General features: G+C 51.0%; 1 protein-coding gene across 10 annotated transcripts in view; it reads right to left on the minus strand.

Annotated features, from left to right (window-relative positions):
• TOM1L2 (target of myb1 like 2 membrane trafficking protein) overlaps positions 1-19,754 on the minus strand; it is a 113,599-nt gene that overhangs the window by 4,490 nt on the left and 89,355 nt on the right. For 4 of the 10 annotated variants that reach the window (XM_046677304.1, XM_046677301.1, XM_046677306.1 and 1 more), the window contains 8 exons: positions 17,880-18,013; positions 15,501-15,549; positions 14,929-15,052; positions 12,859-12,976; positions 11,654-11,729; positions 9,128-9,193; positions 2,929-2,988; positions 838-874 (listed from right to left, as the gene is read on the minus strand). In XM_046677304.1, the coding sequence (XP_046533260.1) occupies positions 838-874; positions 2,929-2,988; positions 9,128-9,193; positions 11,654-11,729; positions 12,859-12,976; positions 14,929-15,052; positions 15,501-15,549; positions 17,880-18,013 (664 nt within the window). Of the gene's footprint in view, positions 1-837; positions 875-2,928; positions 2,989-9,127; positions 9,194-10,055; positions 10,238-11,653; positions 11,730-12,858; positions 12,977-14,928; positions 15,053-15,500; positions 15,550-17,879; positions 18,014-19,754 lie in introns of those variants that run through there. The other 6 variants (XM_046677307.1, XM_046677303.1, XM_046677309.1 and 3 more) reach the window with 4 other exon arrangements.

The raw sequence follows: 19,754 nt of genomic DNA on the forward strand, positions 1-19,754 counted from the left end.
CTTGATTTCCTCCTCTGCCACCTCCAGGGCAAGAAGGAAGCCTGGCTATGAGCAGGGGGGCCGTTATGGTTCCTGCTCCACTGACAACTTGGAGCTTTTCCCTTCTCCAGATCAGTGCGGGAGGCAGGGCAGGGAGAGCTGGAGGGACGAGGTCCCACTTAGACTTGGTAGGGAACATCCCCCCTACCCCACCTCACCCACCAAGCAAGGTTCTATGCCTGCAGAGGGGGCTCTGACCAGATGGTCTGGCAGAGTAGGGAGGAGGCAGTGCAGAGGAGGGGTGAGTGGGGTGTGGGAGAGGCAGGGGAGGTGAGAAGGGAGGAGCAGAGGGGTGAGAGAGGGAGGGGGTGAGATGGGACATGGGGGACTGGGAGGACAGTGATGGGAACTTCCCCACTCAACCCATCAACTGGCCCCCCTAGAAGTGAGGTCACAGGACACCAGGCCCGGAGAGGCTCCCTGTGCACCCTGTGGATTGCATGGCATGTGTCTTGCCTCTCAGCAGTGAGCATTCAGGGGTGGGGACAAACTGGTTAGGTGTGCAGGTTTTGGGGTCATGATGACCTGGGATGGCAATCTGTACCTTCTATTCACTAGCTCTGTGACCTTCTGAAAATCACACGCTCTTTCTGACACTTTCCTCATCAGCATGAGGCCTGGATGGGACAGAGCCAAGAAGCCCCCAGCACAGGAGGCCCAGCCCAGGCCAGACACCAGGCGGTGCTCTGGCAGTGGGGGCTCTAGGTGGTGGGGTGCAGCCTTTGTGTACCCGACCGCCTGGGGCCAGAGCAGCAAACGGTGCGGGGAGAGGGGCTGAAGTCATCGACCAGGCCATACCTTCACTTGTGACGCCCTCCTCCAGGTCATCGCCCTTCTGTGGGAGGAGCAGAGAGAACGGCTTTAGGGCCCCACCCGCCCTACTGCCTCTCCCCACCAGCGGCCATGCCAGGGCAGCACTGCCCACGACAGCCTGAGCAAAACTTCCTACATCCCATCCTCAGATTTCTATAATAGCAAAGTACTGATCATCTCTTTGGACAAACAGGAACTTTGTTTTGAAAAAGCAAAAAAACAAACAAAAAAACCCAGCAAACAACTGAATAGGTTCTAGGTTTTGATCCTCCAGAAGGGCCAGAAAGAAAAATCGCCAAAAAGGTGCAATCCGGCTCTCTGGGCAGAGCTTCAGCGGAGGATGGCGGCAGGCCTCTCCCCACCCGGCATCAACACTCCCCTAGAAAGGGCCACAGGAGGCTGAGCCAGAGGCACACCAGGGCCCCTCACGCGCTCCTCCACTCAGCGTTCCCTGGCAGCCAGCCACAGGGTTCTGGGAAGTCACTGTCCACATCAATAGCTGGGAAGTCTGGAAAGGACAGAGCTGTGATGCCCATGGCACAGGGCCTAAGACCCGGCAGTGCTTTGGCAGTGGAGCGCTGTCGGGCCAGAGGCCATGTCCTGCAGCCTCCTAGGAGCTGCGCCAGCCTCCTCCTGCAGCCCAGATCCCATCACCAGCTGCTGGCCCCTGAGGAGCCATGGAGGTTCTGTGCACTCTCAACAATGAGAGGGGATCAGACTGGATTTTCTTTGTACAACTCGGGGGCCACTTGAGCTCTTAGGGCTGCCTGGGGGCTGGGAATTCACTGTACAGACAGTGACAGGAAAGGGGGCCAGATGGGGAAGTAGACAAGGCCTCTGGCTGGGCCAGGAGACCTGGCTTCCCTCTTGGCTCTGCCATTGACCTGCTGTGCAGCCTTGCTGAACAGGTCTGTCCCCCTTTCTGGACCCCTTCTGAGGTGACGGGCTTGGCCCTTCCTGCTTTGCTTCCATGAGAGGAGCTATTTCTTTTCCAGGCATTCCCTTGGGAAAGATATAATGAGGCGTTTTCTTCCTCCCCTGGCACCTAGTGGCTGCCTTGCTGAGCAATGAATGTTTTGGGAAAGTCTGGCCTTCCAGGGAGGCGGCCCATAGCCGTGAGAGGCCTCATCTGAGGTCTATGTCCTAGTGTGGGAGGGGCCATGTCAGCAGCCTGCAGCCAACCAGGCTGACACTGTGGTTAAAGAACTGCTCTGCTCCAGGAACAGGGCCCCTGAAGAGGAGGCAGCTAGGAGCAAGAGATAAGGCATCTCCAGGTCTGGGGGAGAATCTGACCAGCCCATGACCTTGGGCAAGCTACTTCCCCTCCTAGAGTGCATTTCTTCATCAGCCCCTGGTCAACGACCCCACCCCACCTCCCACACAGGCCGCTGAGAGTGAAAGTGGGAGTAAGGGACAGAGTGAGGGACCAGAGACTGCAGCCCTCCTTTCTCAGGACCTGCTGCCATTTACAGAAGCATGATGTCCTCACCTTCCTACCCTGTCTCTTGGGGATAAAGACAATGTTCCCTGGGGCAGGGGTTCTTTTAGATTCAAGATACCAGAAGTTATTGGGAAAGGGGAATGACAGTGAATTAAAAAAAAACCAAACACCCGACTCATCTCTAAGTATATTTCACAAATTAGAGAAAAAAAGAAATGAAAACAAAAAAACCCCCACAAAAAACAAAAAGAAAAAATACTCAAAAAACAAAAAAGCAAAAGAACCCAAGCACACACACACCTAAAATTGAAGAGTCACTGGGGAAAAAGTGTGTTTTGGAGGCAGACAGAGTTAGGCTGCAACCCCAGCTCTGCCTCTTCCAGCCCACGTGGCGGCGGCGAGGCGGAGGGCTGTGCCAGAGCAGTGCTCCGTGGAAGCTGGCCTCCAGGTATCCGCCTGTGTGGGATGGGACGGCAGCTGCGAGGAGCTGGTGGCTGCAGGAGCAGTGCCTGCCCCAGCCTTCCTCCTCCACCAACCACGGGGAAGTGTCCCCCGCAGGTGCCCTCAAAACCTGTCCTCAGAAGGGCCTCTGCCTCACCACGCTCTACGCACAAAATAGAAAAGTCGAGTCTCACCAGGTCCGTCCTGAGCCACACCTCAATGTCGTCCATGACAGACGGCTGCGCAACGGGGATCTATGGAGGCGGCAAGCAGCGGGCCAGGCAGCCCCACAGCCAGCGAGGGAAGACAGAACACCGAACAAAGTAAATCGTCAAAAGCAACCCCCAAACGAAACCAAAACGTACAAAGAGCAAAAAAACACATTGGCACAGCAGGCGCGGGCAACACGAGGCAGCCACATGTGAAAAGGCAGGTGGGGAAAGCAATGAGGTGGCCAATTCTAAGAAGCAGGGCTGACGGGGGAGGGAGGGAGGGCGGTGGTACGTGTTCTTGAAATGGAGAACTTTTTGACTACGTGTGTCAGCCCTCGCATCACGGGGTCTTCTCTCAGCCCAGGGTTGCAAAGCACCTTCTAATCTCAGGAAGGTGCTGGTACTGCAGGCTGATTTTGAGCTCATCCGTTTATGACAGTTGGAAGAGTACTGACTACCTGCTGTTGAACCCAGTCCCTGGGGGTGACTCGAGGAGTTCCTAGCAGACCCTTGACACCACTGGGGAGGCCAAGTGGCAGTCTGCCAGAGCAGGGGCGCACTGCAGCCAGCCCTGGGAGCACGGCAGGGCTCTGTTTGCTCACTGGAAGAATTTCAAAACGTGAGCCCACTGCATTTCTGAGTGGGAGGAGAAGCACCCAGGGCCTGGGTGTGGCCTGGCTGCCAGAAGGTAGGCATCTTTCACCACCACGAGAAACATGGCAAAAATGAGGGCTTTGATGACAGAAGGGACTTTCGTGGGACTTTAGTTGTCTTTGTCTTTCTTTAAGGGGAAAATCATGAAGCAGCCCTGAATGCAGTAGCTTCCTTTAGTCTCATCCTTTCTTTCCAGCTTTCAACGGCTGTCTGTGCTTCAGTAGTCAAAGAAAAGAAGTTCAACTGAGACCTGGGGATTAGTGACCTGGAGATCTGGGGAGCAGTGGCCAGGGGGGTGACTGGGCTCCTGAGCAAACGAAGACGCACCTGATGGGTGCCTGAGCAGTTTCCGCACCTGGCTCACCTGTGCCAAGGGCCTCAGGGGCAGTGATCCTGAAAAATGCATTTGGCTAGAAATACTTAAGTTGCTGTAAGATATAATGTGACAAGAAGTAAAGGTAACGTTTAACCCCCTAGAATCTGCATTAATGAAATGCTGGCTCCCAGCCTAGAGAAATGAGTTGACTGCCCTTAATAGAGGTGACCTGCCTCCTCACCTAGCCTGGGTCTGGGAAATACCTCCCAGGAGCTCACTCACCAGCCCATGATTTCTAGAAAAATCACCAGCACTATGTCTACAGCTGGCTTCACCTCAGTGTCACAATCTAGTGTAAGAATAAAGTTAAAATAAGCAGTAAAAGGACTGCCTTAGTGTTTGCCAAATCTAAAAAATGGCATGACCTTAAAGGAAAAGAGCAAAGATTTCACATCACCAGCCCTGCCCTGACATGACAAGCCACTCCAGGAGGTAGAAGCTGCCACTGACCGGGTTTGGGGTGCACGGTGGAGCGAGGACTTCTCTGCCTGCCTGAGCACACTGAGCAGGGCTGCCATTCTGCCGGAGCCCTGCACATGGGCACACCCTCGGCGAGTCGGCAGACCCCTCGCTCTGGTTACCTGCAGCAGCTTCACTGCCCGTGCCTAACTACAGACCCAGCGTGTGCAGTCCACACGCATTTTCAGAAAAGCTGGAGCAACCTTGATCGGATTAGGAAGATTCTGTCTATGTTGCCATTTTATTTCTGTGACTTACTGGGGACTTAAGAAGGTTGAAATGAAAAAATATCAAGGAGTATCAAATCACCTGAAATGACTCCTAGGGACAAAGAACATGTGCTTCTTACTCTGGAGGGCACAAACGCCCGACGAACGTGCTAATAGCACCTGAGGCAGCACCCACCTTCCCAACCAAAAAGAAAGCAGAGCTCGATCTGCTAACACAATGCTTGCTGGCAGGGCTTCTGTCTTGACACGTTCTCCTAACAGCAGATGCCAATTTTCATTATCCTGATGCTTCTAAGTCAGAATGCCTGGCCTCTGGGAGGATGTGTGCCATGCCAAGTTCCCAGAACTAAAGCTTGGAAAGTCCGCCGACTCTCCAAAGAGAAAACATGTCCAACAACAGCGGCTGGAGTGTGTGCTGGCCTTTCTCACACCCACCAGCTTTAGTTCACCCAGAAGAAACAGAGATCCGATAGGCAGAGCTTCCTAATGTGTGGCAAAAGCTTGAAAAAAGCCATTAAGGGGTCGTGGGCCTTAAACCTTCAGATTTTGCTTATAATTTTTTTGTTAATGTTCAAAAATAAGTCCCTCGATGGGCTGGCCCGGTGGCCGAGTGGTTAAGTTCATGTACTCCGCTGCAGGCAGCCCAGTGTTTCATTGGTTCAAATCCTGGGCATGGACATGGCACTGCTCATCAAACCACGCTGAGGCGGCATCCCACATGCCACAACTAGAAGGACCCAGAACGAAGAATATACAACTATGTACTGGGGGGCTTTAGGGAGAAAAAGGAAGAAGATAAAATCTTTAAAAAAAATGTTTAAAAAAAAAAAGTCCCTCGAGGCCAGGGATCATGCTCCAGTTTTCTTGTTTGACTATTAATCTTGAGAGCCAGCACACTCAGAAAATAAACAGTGACATTTGAGAAACTCATCACTCCCTCAAAAAAAAAAAAAAAAAAAATTCCACAAAAGCTGGATCAGGGGAACACTTTTCTTCCCTCTCCTAGACTTGTCCAAATAAGTAGTATACCTATGGGACAGCAAAGCTGCGGGAGCCAGGCTGAGGAGGGAGCACTGGGCTCGCCAGGGTCCCAGCACTTACTGGGCCAAGACCTGAGGCGAGTGGCTTCTCTCTAGACTTGCTTCCTCACCCAGGAACTCCCGAGCCTCTGCTGTCCTACAAAGCCTCAGAGTTTCGGGTGGAGAGGTAGGGGCAGGGGCTTGGGCGATTCTTGGCCTTGGTCTCCTCATCTGAGAAACGGTGATGCCCAGGTCATACTTACCTTTCACCCGTCAGGACTCTGAGTCCCTGAACTTCCAGGCTGGTGTTTCTGTTTTCTAATTCAGAAACCCAGGGACGTCAGAAATTATTGGAATTGACTCCTTACAGGATGAAAGACACTTGGCCTCAGGGTGTGAATCACTGTGGAGCCAGGGTGTGTGCTAACAGTAAAGCTTATCTAACGTAAGGCAGGGGTTTGCTTACTCGGGGTTGGACATAGCACCCTAGCTGTATAAACCTGCTGCCCTGTATATCGATGCTTTGAGTATTACACCAGGGTAAAGTTCCTGCTAATAATGCAGGTGCTATCAGACACAGACTGAACATGTCACTGCTCTACAAAGAGGAACTGAAGACACCGTGGGGGAGGAAGAGGAAGCTCCCCTGTCCAGGTGGACAGAAAGGAAAGGAGAGGCCTTGACTAGAGAAGGCACTGGACTCTGTTTCTGCCCCGTGGCCTTGGGCACATCACCAGGCCCCTGTGAGGCCTCAGTGTTCTCATCTGTCAAATGAGGGTTGGCCCAGCTGATCCCTAAGAGACTGTGGGCTCTGATATGCCATGGTTTTAGCATCTGTCTGGGCAATGATTCAAGCTGAAGGTTGGTCCAAGGGGTCTGAAGAAGAGTGTGAGCTGGAGAAGGTAGGCAGAAAGGGAAAGAGATGTGAAGAGAGGAAAAATAAAGGAAGCTAGGACGGGAACACCCTCCAACAAAGACCAGCACCTAAAGCCACCTCTCTCTGATGACAGGCTGGACAGGGCTGGCTCAGCGGAGGCAATGGCTAGAGAAGCCCTGTCCACCTTCAGAGTCCAAAGACAAACTGGCGTGGCAGATGCCAGAAGTGGCAGATTTTGACACGAGCAGTGGGTGAGCTGTCTGCTGTCAGCTGATCCTCACTGGGCTGCAGGCAGGGCAGCTCTGCTCAGGGAGCAGTAAGGTCACCTGCCCAAAGGGGAGAGGTGCTCCCACAGACTCAGCCCCAGCAGCACTCTTTGTGGCCTTGGGCTTGCTGTGTCTGGGGGTCCTCCAGGTCTGAGGAGGGAGTCCCTCACCCTCTGGCCCAAGCCTGGGCTTTGGCAGCAGCAGGCTCTTTTTACCAACCCCCTCATGTTCTTGTTGGGACTTAGATTCGCTCACATCAGGCTATTTTCTTGGCTGCACCCTGCATTTAGGGAGACATTCCTCTCTGACTGCCAGCCAGGAGAAGCAAAAGGCTCGTGAGCTGCAGAGGGCAGGGGAGAGAGAGCATGTGCACCAGCAGTCTCCAGGGAGCCTGGCTCGTGACGATTCTCAGTGTTCTCTTCAACTGATAATGAACCTAGTGTTGTTAACTTTGGCGTCAGATAGCCACATGCCTAAGTCCTGGGAGAGCAAGGGCCCATCTTCCATAGCCCCAACCGCACAAGGAAACCTAACTGGCCAATTTCCACTGCAACAGGAGCAATTTCTGTAGGTTGGGTATGCTATTTCCAGAGAGGTTGCAAAATCCTCCCTGCAATGCTCGCACCACCCCCTCAACGTGCGGGACAGACTAAAAGCCTTTTGGTCTCTCTCAATAGTACAAAAAGTTTCCAAGTAAAGAATCTGTACTTGGGAGGTGTGGAAAGGCTCAGGGATTCTACACTATGGAAATAAGGCAAAGCAATTAATACACATTTAAAAGAAAAAACACTGCAGTCAGGCAGGTCAGACACCAGGTTAGCTGTTAGTCGGGCTTGTTTTCTGGGAAGTCGGAGACTGGAGCTCTAGGTGAGGACAGGGCCGGGGGGGCGGCCTGTGTGGGCAGAGGCAGGCACCACCACCAGCTGCCAGGCTGCCCTCAGGGTAGTTTGTGTGGGCAGTATCCTTTTTTGCAGGATTAATAGGCACAAGGACATATGGCTGCATCCTCCCAATTTGGACAAGGGAGTGGACATGGTCTCCAGGAGTCCTGCTCTAAGGCCACCCACACAGGTGGGCCAGAGCTTCAGCCTGCTCCTAAAGAAGCAAATGAGGGGCCAGGCAGCCCATGTCTCTGAGAATGACCTTGGTATCTGGTGCAGAAACAGAGCAGGACAGGCTGCCTGCTGCTGTGACAGGTGGAGGGAGCCGTGCCCCACGTGAGTGTGGCTGTGCCAAGATCACTAGCTCCAAGCCGGGTGGCAGAAAGATACCCCTCGCCCTCATAGTTCTGATGACTCTGTGTGGCCCACGTCCTTGCATGCTGGTCACACCTTGCTCAGGCAGGTGACCCCTCTGTGCTGCCTGCAGTCTTGGACATGCTGGCCCAGCCTGGCACGGTCCCCAGGGGTCAGTTGTGCTTCTTCCCTGTGGTGTGTGCAGTGTCTCCCCGACCCCGGCTGCAAGGCAGAGGCCTACACTTTCACGGTTTCTATCATCTTTCCCTCTCTGCATCCTCTCCTGCTCCAGCGCCACCATACACGCACAGACCTTTGGCCTCTATGTTAGAGGTGCTTGGTGAGGGCTGTGGCTTCTTTTGAGATGAAATCATTACTCCAAGGCAAGCAGCCTGGAACGAGGTCACCCTCTATGTACCCGACTCAGAGCCACCTGATCAGACGAGGCAGGAGAAACCCTTTCAGGTCTCTGTATCAGAAAAGCTCTACTTCATGAGAACTAACTGTGGATATGATATTAAACTCTCCTGGTTTTGTCTTTTTATTCTGTTCCTATTTGTTTGTGTGTTTCTTTAAGAGGTCTCAAAGCTTTCTGGCAGATGTAGTGGACAAAAATAACTACATGAAAAAAACCCATCAGCCTAGGACTGTCAAATTCACAGGCTGGAGGGGGCTTTTCTGACCGGTCAGGTGCTTTGAGTCTATTCTCTTAGAAACATCCCCTCCCAAACAAAAGCCACAGTAACTTGTGCTCATCCTGGAAAAGTGAATACTGCCAAGAGCTCCAGAGACAGTAAAAGGAGGGAAGGGGCCCTCCCCTCACTCCTGAAAATGCCCCAGACCTGTAAGGTCCAGAAGCATGGACCTCAGCAAAAAATCAGAGAAAGTGTTTCTGGGGCGGGAAGTCTGTGGCTTAAGGAGATTGTATAAAGACAGGAGGGGAAAATTTGGCCCCCAGTCAGAGGGAGAGAATGGCCTTGTACTGTCTGACTCACGAGGGCTCAGCAGGTAACACAGTAAGCGCCAGGGTGGACAGGGGGCTTGGCTCAACTGGTGACCTCTCACCATTCCTTGGGTTATGAGCCAGCTGTCTATGGGCTCCAGGTCAGAGTCCCCACCTTTACCTCTCTTCTGGGCCGAGGACAGAAAAGTCCCAGAAAGAAAAGTCACAGCAAGACTCATGATAAAGAAGGCAATAGTATATATATCACGGAAACAGAAAAGCCACTGTTCAGAGTTGACTGTTTATCATGGAAGATGTGACTCAGTGCCCCCACCCCCTCCAGCATGTCCCCCTTACCTGCCTGGAAAAGAGAAGAGAAGTTTAGTAACCAAGAATCCCAACAGGGTAACATATACTCCTGTCAACTATTCCTGTATACTTGAAAAATCTCCATGAGGTCACAGAAGGTCGACCAGGGCTGTTTCTGCCAATTAGGGCTCCCAGGGTTGGTAAAGGGCCGACTTTTCAAAGAACCAGCTTTTACAAAATAATTACTACTTTTTTCTAACTTATTTCTGCTTTTTTTTTCCTCTTTTTCCTCCTACTCAGTTAGCTGTGTATTCTTTTTCCACTCTCTTTAACTTGAAGGCTGAATTTGGGTATATTGCCTTTTTTTAAATGACAAAAACATTTAAAGTTAAGACTACTGATTTGGTTGCACTGTGGAGGCATAGCTACACAATTTTTTCCCCTTTATAGTAGTGTGTTCTTAATTTCTCCCTTGGTCCAGGTCAGCATGGTTTAGGATCTGGAACAACATAACCCAAAGTACTGGCCTAAAGATGAATGTGAGAAAGTATGTGTGTACAGTACACACAGATACAAAGACACACACGCACACACAGAGACGGACATAGACATAGATACATGCAAAGATATATACACACACACGCAGAAACATACAGACACACACAGACACACATAGCCAACATGACCCTGCTTCCCCGTATCGTCCCATCGAGCAGTAAACATGAAAAGCAATCTGCCTACCATCATGTGGAAAACATGCTGGAGTCATCAAGACCTTTGAAAACAGGGAGACAGGCCAAGCCACGCACCCAAAGGGTGAAGGGCGGGAAGCCGGCCACATCTCCTGTGCTCGGACTCAGGCCTGGGCACTGATAACAGCAGAGGTGTGGTAGGACACACCCTGGCATGGACAGGGGCAGGCCCTGGAGGCAGAGGGGGAAGCAAACCAGGTCAGCCTGGCTGACGGATGAGGCTGCAGGCCAGGCCAGGGTTAGCCAGGAGGAGGGGACGTCCTCACCTGGCAGTGTGCTGGCAGGCCCTCAGCCCGGCTCCCTAACACCTCCCTGAGTTTGGTGAGAGGCATTCTAAGTAACGGGAGAAACAGAACTATGACCGCTGCATAGATTTTGGGACTTCTGGTCTTGAGGGTTCTTGGAGAGGGGGTACTGCCCACCCCTCTGTTGAAAGGCAGGGTACTGAGAACCCAAGGCAGCCGGGCTGGCTCTTCTGTGCCCCCTGGTGGCCAGTGCAGAGGAATGCACAGCCCTCCTAACAAGTTGACTGAGCCAGACCAGAAGAGGCAAGGAGTCCCTTCCCCCAAGGAGAGCTTTCCCACAGAAACCAGGCAGCAGCCCTGCTGCCTGCCTGGGCCCATTTGGACAGGGGCTGCAGGAGGCCAAGAATTGGAATTTGGGAAGCAAACCTCCCCATCCAGTGGGCAGATGAACACTGCCCCTTTCTAGCCCAGCTGGGGGACCCTGAAAGGAGTTCTAGCTGTCTGGGATGGTTGTCCCAACAGCCTCCCTTCTCCTTGCCCCTGCAAACAGACAGTCATTCACACACTGCCACACACATTTCTTAGTTAGGCAAAAAGAGAAACAATCTCAAGAGAAGCATTGAGACATAAATCCTTTCCCCTGCAGTGATCTGAAATCTTACAGAAACCATGGCTGCATCTTGGGGCCCCAACAAGTATCACTCTCCACTTCAAAGTACCTCTGGCTTTAGCGCTGCTCCTTCCAGACATGGAACTTCCCAGAACACCCTCCTAGCCATCATCCAACCACTCCTCCCACCCCTCCAGCCCCAGCTCCCCAAATAAATCCTGACTGTCAGCTGCCTTCTAAAGGGAAGCACTGCTTGGCTAGGCTAGGCCTGCTACAAATGATCAGCAGAGATGTGGCTCAGATCAGCACTCCCTTCCTTGTAAGGGCCATTATTTGGTCAGAGCGCTGTCCACCCCCAGGGCACTGAAACATTTGGCCATAGGAGACCCATGTCCTGAGAGCTTGGGGCCACGAAGGTAGGGATTGTAGGGGTTCTGGGGGGTGGATCTCCTGGGAGTGGTCCCTGCTTGCTGTCTATTCACTTGGTGCCCTGGGCATGTCACCACCTCTCTGGGCCTGTTTCCTCTTGGGTGTCATGGGAAAGCTGACAAGGAGCATCACCAACAGGGTGTGACAAGGACTCAATGAGGTTATACAGTGCTCTTATCCTGGTCTCCCCTAGTGTGCCCTCCATGCAAGCCAGATTCAGCTTAATTATCCATCCAGCTTTACCAAACTGCCTGACTTTCCTTCCAGAGGACTCCAGGCAGAAACACAGGGTGAAAGACCTACCACTTCGGAGCTCTGTTTCCGACTATCTAGTGCAGAAGCAAGTCCTCCGACAGCCTGGGGATCTTCGTAGGTTACCCTGGAGATGAAGCAGCACAAGCAGAGTCAGTTACCCCCAGCAGTCACAGGGGATGGGGTAGTGACCTTAATCACTTTCTATTCATGGGACCTCCCTCACATGTACTCAGAAAAATGTTCCCTGAGGCCTTGGCATTTGGGCACAGGCTAAAGGCTCGTGCCATCTGTCTGACTGCAGCTGAAGCTAGGAGGCCTGGGTTCTAGCACTGGCTCAGCCGGTCATTTCCTCTGGGGTCTGCGACACTCAACATCCCTCACTTGAGTAACAATACTAGGGCATCTCTAAAGCTCAATGACAGGATGTCAAAAGTGCCCTGAAACTGCTCAGAGGAAGGGGCTAAATAAAGGCAAAGTAACATTACTTCTTATTTTAAAAGCAGCAGGCTCAGTGGCATTTGACGAGGTAGTCTCCTGGCCTGGGATTGGGGTCTGTCATTGATTATGAGGGCTGTCTTCCTCTGTTCCCTGATCTCTTTCACTGTATCCATTTTGAAACCAACTTTTTCTGGTGAAGGGTGCATGGAGCCCTGGGTTTCTGGTCAACCCGTTGATTCCTGAGCATGGGACTCAGAAAGCTGAATGCATCAAGATCCCACGCCCCTGGGAAAGGTGGGGAAAAGTGTTCCTCCCCTGCCTTTAGGCTGAACAGAAAGTTCAAAGCAGGTTCCAGCGCCTCCCTGAGATGCTGGGCATTGTCTATTTTGGAATCAACTCCCCCAGTTCCATATGGCCCATCCTGGTCAGAGCTGCTGTCAGGGAAGCCTCTGCCCATATCCCTGGGCAGGAAAACCACGCTGCTAGGAATGAATTCATCCCCGCCTAGCTGCACCCTCCTAGCTCCCAGCTCCTCCTACAGACAAGGTTTCTGCAGCAGCAGCATGGGGAGCAAAGAGAACAGCAGAGCACTCCCTGTGACTGATGGGAGAAATCCAACTACAATCAAACCCAAGGTGGGGGGTGGCATTCATTCAACATCTGTGTCTACTGCCAAGTCCTCACAGCCACATTTCAAAGTTCTTGGCAGTCCTGGACCTGGTAAATAAAAGGGTTCTTTGTGTTGGCCTGTGACCAGGCCTGGATCAATCTTCCCCCAATATCTTCTGAAAGCCATTAAAATGCCCCCCACATACGTCTTGCGTTGCTCGGCCAAGGAGTTCCCTCTTGTCTGGGCAAACATGTCAAAGCTGTCGCGGGGATTACACTGCTGGAGTGAACTGAGGGTGCCACTGACGCTCTCTGTCCCCAAGTCTGTGGCAACAAAACAAACGAGAGGAGGATGAGAATAAAATGTGGAGTGTGGACTTAATGGAGGTTCTCAGACTTAGGGTGCCAGCTGGGCAGGTTAAAGGTCTATGGGGAGCTTGGGTAGGGGGTACACAGGACTTTTCTCTGCACTCCTAGCCCATCACATGCAGGAGGAGCCACGGGTGGGGCTCAGATGGGGGACAGAACAGCTGCTGATCCCCACGCTGTTCATGGTGGAGAAAGTCACTATGAATAAAAGGAAGATTGCTGGCAGTAAGGAGGCAGGGCCTAGGGCCAATGCCCCTGAAGATTTCCCACAATGCCCTTGTCAGTGCATTTTTCTTTTTTTTTTTTTTTTGAGGACGATTAGCCCTGAGCTAACTACTGCCAATCCTCCTCTTTTTTGCTGAGGAATCCTGGCCCTGAGCTAACACCCGTGCCCATCTTCCTCTACTTTCTATGTGGGACGCCTACCACAGCATGGTGTGTGAAGAGGTGCTGTGTCTGCACCTGGGGTCCGAACCGGCGAATCCCAGGCCACAGAGAAGAGGAACGTGGGAACTTAACTGCTGCGCCACCGGGCCGGCCCCTGCATTTTTCATTAACTCGATCACAGTGTCTAAGGACCTGGGTCATTTATTTATTTGACAAATATTGCTCAGGTACCCACCATGTTTTAGATCCTGAGTGGACCATTGAATCTGATGTGGTCCTTGGCCTCGAGGTGCATACAGAGTAGGTGGGAGACAGACAGACAACAGCAGTATTTAGCTGGAGATATTGGGAAAGACTCAACACTGACACAAGAGTGGGTCTGTAAGGACAAGTGGGACTATGCTGTGGAAGAAGGAGTAAATGGCAGGTACAAAGGCACTGGGAAGTCCAGGGTGTGTGAAGTGAACAGTGCTCATGGAGAGAGATTAAAGGAGGATGAGGCCAGAAAGGCAGGTGGGACATGGCTGGTGAAGAGCCTCCAATGCCGGGTAAAGGAGTTGATGGCAAAAATACTAGGCTTTTCTTAAAAAGGGAGGCAGCAGAATTCAATTTGAATTTTGGGTACTAAATCTGGCCATGTGCTGGATGAACTGAAGGCAGAGAAATCTGTTCTGAAAGAGAAACGCTGGCTATAGATACATGAGATATTGAGAAGCCAGAATCACAGCAACTGACAGGGCCACTAAATAAGAGCTCAATTCAATTGAAATGAAATGAAGGTATAAAGATAAATATTAAGAAAAAAAGAAAATAGAAAAGCAAAGTAGAAGAATTTTGAGAGGGCCATGCTTATTTCAATACTATAATTTTGTTATAAATTGCTATCATCCAGTGTATTTGTAGCAACTACAGTCATATATACACTTTTAAACGGAATGAACTGTGGACAAGTGGTGAGTTTCTTTCTTTTAGGTTTCAGACAAGAGAGTACTTTAGCTTGTTGTTAGTTCAAGGAGAGCAAATATGTCAGCGCCACCACTTTCTGTTTCCAAGCCCGCGGCAGACATCAGCATTCAATCACACACTCATCTTCCAAGCCCTGATGTGGCTTCAGCATCCTGCTTAAATCTGTGTTCCAAGCAGCCAATGAACTGAAACCTATTTGCCATCCTTGGCCGGGTTGATGTTGAAAAAGAAATCACTTCAACCATAGGGAGTATTCGAGATAAAACACAGCAGCCACCTTTCTTTAAACAGCAAACAGCAAACAACTTCCAGTTTCTTGGAACTCTCCCCACCCCTGCCTTCCAACACAGGTATAAACTTTAAGTCTAGGGAAAGAAGTTATGAACGGAAGGTGGTAAGATTGGCCAGGACTCAGGAATACACTTCCCCGTGGATTCCTCAAAAAGCTCTCTTCAGGCCTTCCAACAAAGAGAGAGAAAGAGGCCGTCAGCCCAGACTCATATCCAGGAAGTAGCCCACAAAGGAGGCTCCTTCCGCCCCTATGAGACACTCACCCAAGCCTGCAAGCTGGGAGGAGAGAGAAGATGGAGGCGCCGTGTTCCCCACCATGGGGCTCACCACCGCTGGAGACCCCGGCCCCAGGTCTATTAAGTTGTCTTCGGTCACTTCATTCAGTACCTGTCAGAGCATGAGACGGCGGTGAGCCCCAGAGCCCTTGTGTGGGCTCCAAGGTAAAAGCCAGCAGGCACTGGGCAGCGTTCCAGAGGAAAAGCAGCGACACTGTACCAGTACAGGAGAAAGGCAGCTTCCCTTACCTCGACTTCAGGGGTCCACAGTGGGCACGGGCTGTTAGTGAGCCCCTACCCACTGGACCTCCCCCCCACTTAAAGAAGGCAGGGCTAACTCGGTCCCCAGAACAGTGACTGCCCTGGGAGCTGTAACTTGGGGCTTCCTTGCCACTCTCCTGCCAGCGATGCGCCTGCTAGCACTTTTCCGTATCCCATCAACCAGAGCTTGCTCTTCAATTACCCAAATATTTAACCCCAGTTAGAGAAACGAAGATGAGACCAAACTGAGGCAGGTCTCCCGGCGTCCAGAGATGAGAGAATTCTGAAGGAATACTTACTCCATTACTGGCACTGTGAACTGATCGGCCCGACCTGTATCGTTCGAACCTAATGGGGGAAGGGGAAGCAGAGTAAGGAGAGAGGGATGACTTGGCATTGTGAGGCTCACTAGTCCTGTGAAGAGCTCCCAGATACCGAGGGGCCTGGGAGGCCAGCAGAGACCGAGGCTCTGGCTCTGGGAAAGGAGACTAACCAGGCCCTTTTAGGGGGCTAGAGGGAGTGGACTCACACATGCAGAACTTCACCACCCCCTCTCTGCATGGACTCCCCCAGAGGATGATCAGCCTCCTGGCCTCACCATGGGCACCCTGAGGTGAGGGAGAAGGGTGTTGGTTGACACATCCAGGAAGCCATTACGAGCACCCCCAGCTGTACCCACACACCTTGGGCCCAGAGAGTGTTCCCTTGGCCCTGGAGGGGAGGCTGGGCCAACCACTTTACCTGGAGGCATCTCAAATGTCTATCTGCAAAGCCAGGCAAGAAGTGCAGCCCCCTCTCTATTTCACAGAGCTGTGCTGGGGAGTAATTAGCTGATGTCACTAAAATGCCTCCAGCTCACCTTGCTGGAGGAAAGGGGGTGGCTACACACAGGGCAGGCACCTAGAGAAGGAAGACAGGTACAGGCCTCTGGCCTGGTGCAAAGGCTTCCCAGTAGCTCAGGAGGCTTAGGCCAACCAGTAAGGGGCTGTCATCCCATTGGGACTTGGCCTGAAGCAACTGCAGAAAGGCTCTCCTTTCCCATACCAGAGTCATTCGCATACCAGGTGGGGAATAGAAGAGCAATTGTGAGATGTGTGTGGGGGCTGCCGTTTGCTGCATTTAAAAGTTCCAAAATGCCATGGGCAAAGAGGTAGCTAAGGGACTTTTTCCAGCCGAAGCCCGGAGAAACCAGGCTTTACTGAGAGTCGCTGCTCCACATTGGTCTCCCCACTTGCTGGGGTCAGCACCTGGTGAGCAGGGATCCCCAGGAGGACAATCTGATTAGGATGATGTGTTACGACTGTGGTTTTAAGACTCGTGTGGTTTTTTTCAACTATGATCTATAAGGAGAATCTGAAAAGTTTCTAACCCTGGAGTACCTTTCCCACCCCCTCCTCAAGGGACAATTTGTCTTATCAAAGGCACACTAGCCAGAATGACACCTCGGGGCTGTTGGCCGCAGGCTTGGCCTCTGAATTTGTGGTACCGCTGGAACTGGCAGACTTGGGTGAAAAGGCCCACATTAGCTCCGGTCATCCTATTCTAGAAGGGGCTAAAATGGGTTTAACAGGTTAAAAGCCAGGCCCATCTAAAGTGGGAAAACGGGAATCACATGGAAAGGGGTCTCAGGCTGGGAGCTGAGGCACCTCAGATCTGCTCCTATTCTCTGAGCGACACAACCCTGGGTGGTCCCACATTCTTACTGCAGGTTTCTTCATCTGTCAGACAGACACAGGGGCACCCATCCCTACTGCCACAGTTGAAGCTGAGACAAAGCTTAGGTTTGTGACAACCACAGAAAATCACCCTCTAAACCCTCAGCTGCAGGTATGTGTCACACTGACCCTAAATGATGTCAGATCACCAGGCCGTGACTCAGCAGAGAGGCCAGGGCCCCAAGGCACCAGGGGACTCAGGCCTCAGACTTAGAAGGAGAAGGTTGCCCTGTCAGGGTGCTTTCTGGCACCAGTGCTGGGTGATTCAGGGAAGCCCGTGGTGCACTCATCAGAGTGCTGTGATGGGAACTGTGCTTGCCAGTACACCTATTGAAAACTGTCTCTGAATAAGATGCTTTTCACTTTTTCCCAAGAGAAGGTTTTGGAAAGAGAAAAGAATTTTCAAGTTTGTTACCTCAAATCCAAAAATAATCTGACTGCCAAAAGGACTGAAATGAATGTGTGTTTTTTCCTACGCAGCAGCATTCCACCACTTACACCCTGCCTGCTTCTGAATGCTCCAGACACACTGACATTTGCAAAGACAGGGAAAAATCTCTCTTTTTTTAAAGATGGGAAAGAGGAAATTTGTTTTCCTTAGTAGAGATTTTTTTCCCCCTTTAATCCTTTTCAAATTTAAAGGCTCTCCAAAGGAATAGGTGTGAAGCTCCAGAGTCCCCAGGCCCCCCAGTCCTCCTCGTGCCAGGGGTTGGGTAGTGGGGAAGGCAGAGCAGCCTGAGACTGACAAAGGGCAGAGCTCAATTCTGTATGTCACTTTCCTGCTACTAAGTTCCCAGGAGAACAAGAAGCATTTTGCCTGTCATCTGGGAACAAATTAGTATCTATGGTGAGTATTTTCCAACTCTAATCTCTCTCTCTCTCTCTGTCCTTTGTTTATACAAGAAATCCCTCTGTTATGGCAATAATCTTTTCAAGGGAAAAAAAAAGGACCCTGGCTCCCACCTCTCATATCGGAGAAAGACGTTGTTGAGGTCGTCATTGACATGCAGCAACTCCTCAGTGACCTCCTCGTTGGACACTCGGGAGATGAGCTCTACAATGCGTTGCTGCATGGCCCGGCAGGTCCTGTTCAGCTCCTAGGGAACACACACACTTCTGGCTAGCCTGCTGGGTACACTTTTTGTTACATTCTATTTACTTTGGAAAAATGTGTACTGACTCTTAAAAGTCACAAAAGGAGTACGTGCTCATCCATAAAGCCAGATGAGTGTGTAGGATGCAAAGTGGAAGGCCCCTTCCTCATTGTCTCCTCCTACCATAAAGGAAACAAGTTCTTTTTCAATAGATAGACAAATGTCCTTACGTATATACTGTTGTATGTACATAAATACACATTTGTATAAATCATTTTTAAAATATAAGGATATGATTCTCTGCAGCTTGCTTTTTCTCTTCAACAAAATATTCCAGACACCTTTCCCCATCACTTTGTACAGACTGCCTCATTCTTTTGTGTCTGTCTCATAACATATATCACCATTCTTCTATTGCTGGGCATTTAGGTTGTGGTCTCTCTTTTTTGGGCCCACCCAAATAGTGCAGCAATGAACATTTGTATATATATGTGCTTCTGCATTTGTGCCAGCACTTCCATAGAATGAGCTCCTGGAAGTGGAATTTGTGGGTCAAAGGGTATGACTATTTAGAAAATTGATTGGTAATAGTAAAAGACCCTTCCAAAAGATGAGATCAGTTTATTCATACTCCAAGCAACAGCAGGAATGTATTTTATGACTGCATTAGGTACATTTCGGTGGCACGTCTGCCATCTTGCTGAGGTCTCAGAAGCTCAGCAGCTCCCACATGGCTCTGCGGCAGGACAAAGGTGACTCTCATGAACCCCAGTCACCATTAGAGCCCTCTCTACCCTTGGAAGCAACATCTCTCTGAAGACAGGCCCTTATCACTTTATGGCCTGGCTTCCTCAGGCCTTCCCTGCTCTGAACGGCAGGCTGACTCATGCTCTCATTGAAACTTGCTTGTGGAGCTCCCTCAAATACCTCCCAGGGGGGCCAGCCCGGTGGCCTAGTGGTTAAGTTTGGCACACTCCACTTTGGCAGCCTGGGTTTGCAGGTTTGGAACCCAGGCGTGGACCTACACCACTCATCAGCCGTGCTCTGGTGGTAAGTGACATATAAAGTAGAGGAAGACTGGCACAGATAGTAGCTCAGAGCTAATCTTCCTCAAGCAAAAAAAAAAAAAAAGAGGAAGATTGGCAACAGATCTTAGCTCAGGGCCAATATTCCTCACCAAAAATTAAAAAAAATAATTGCAGAGGACACTAAGGTCCAGAAAAGAGTGAAACACCACAAAACACACCCTGTTTACCATTGTGAATGGTGCATGTCCCCAGGCCAGCCAGGAGAGGGGCACTGAGAACCAGCCTGGGCCTTGGGGCCTGGCCGGGTCTCCATTTGTGATGGATTAGCACACAATAATTGCCATGGGTGCTGACAGACACTCGCAGGTCAAATTCAGTCACCACAGGGATGATCACAGACACAGGAAAGCCCAACAGCACAGTGGAAACCCTAATTACAGAAATAAAGTATGCTTATGAGTGATGCGAAAATGAAGCCAGGCTCTCAACATTAAAAACAAATAAATTAATTAAAATGCCCAAACTTAAGAGAGGAGCAATCACATTAGACCATGTGAAAGATCCCAACAGCCAGGACTGAAGTGAACAACGTGAATAATCATAGAATTTATAACATCGTTAGAGTGCAGGGAGCATCTACTTACGGCTCACAAGGAAGCATGGACTTAGGTTTACTTTAAAAGGCCAGCCCCTGCTAACCAATAGGAAAGACATCT

This window comes from Equus quagga, chromosome 11 (assembly GCF_021613505.1).
Source record: "Equus quagga isolate Etosha38 chromosome 11, UCLA_HA_Equagga_1.0, whole genome shotgun sequence".
Taxonomy (NCBI): Eukaryota; Metazoa; Chordata; class Mammalia; order Perissodactyla; family Equidae; genus Equus; species Equus quagga.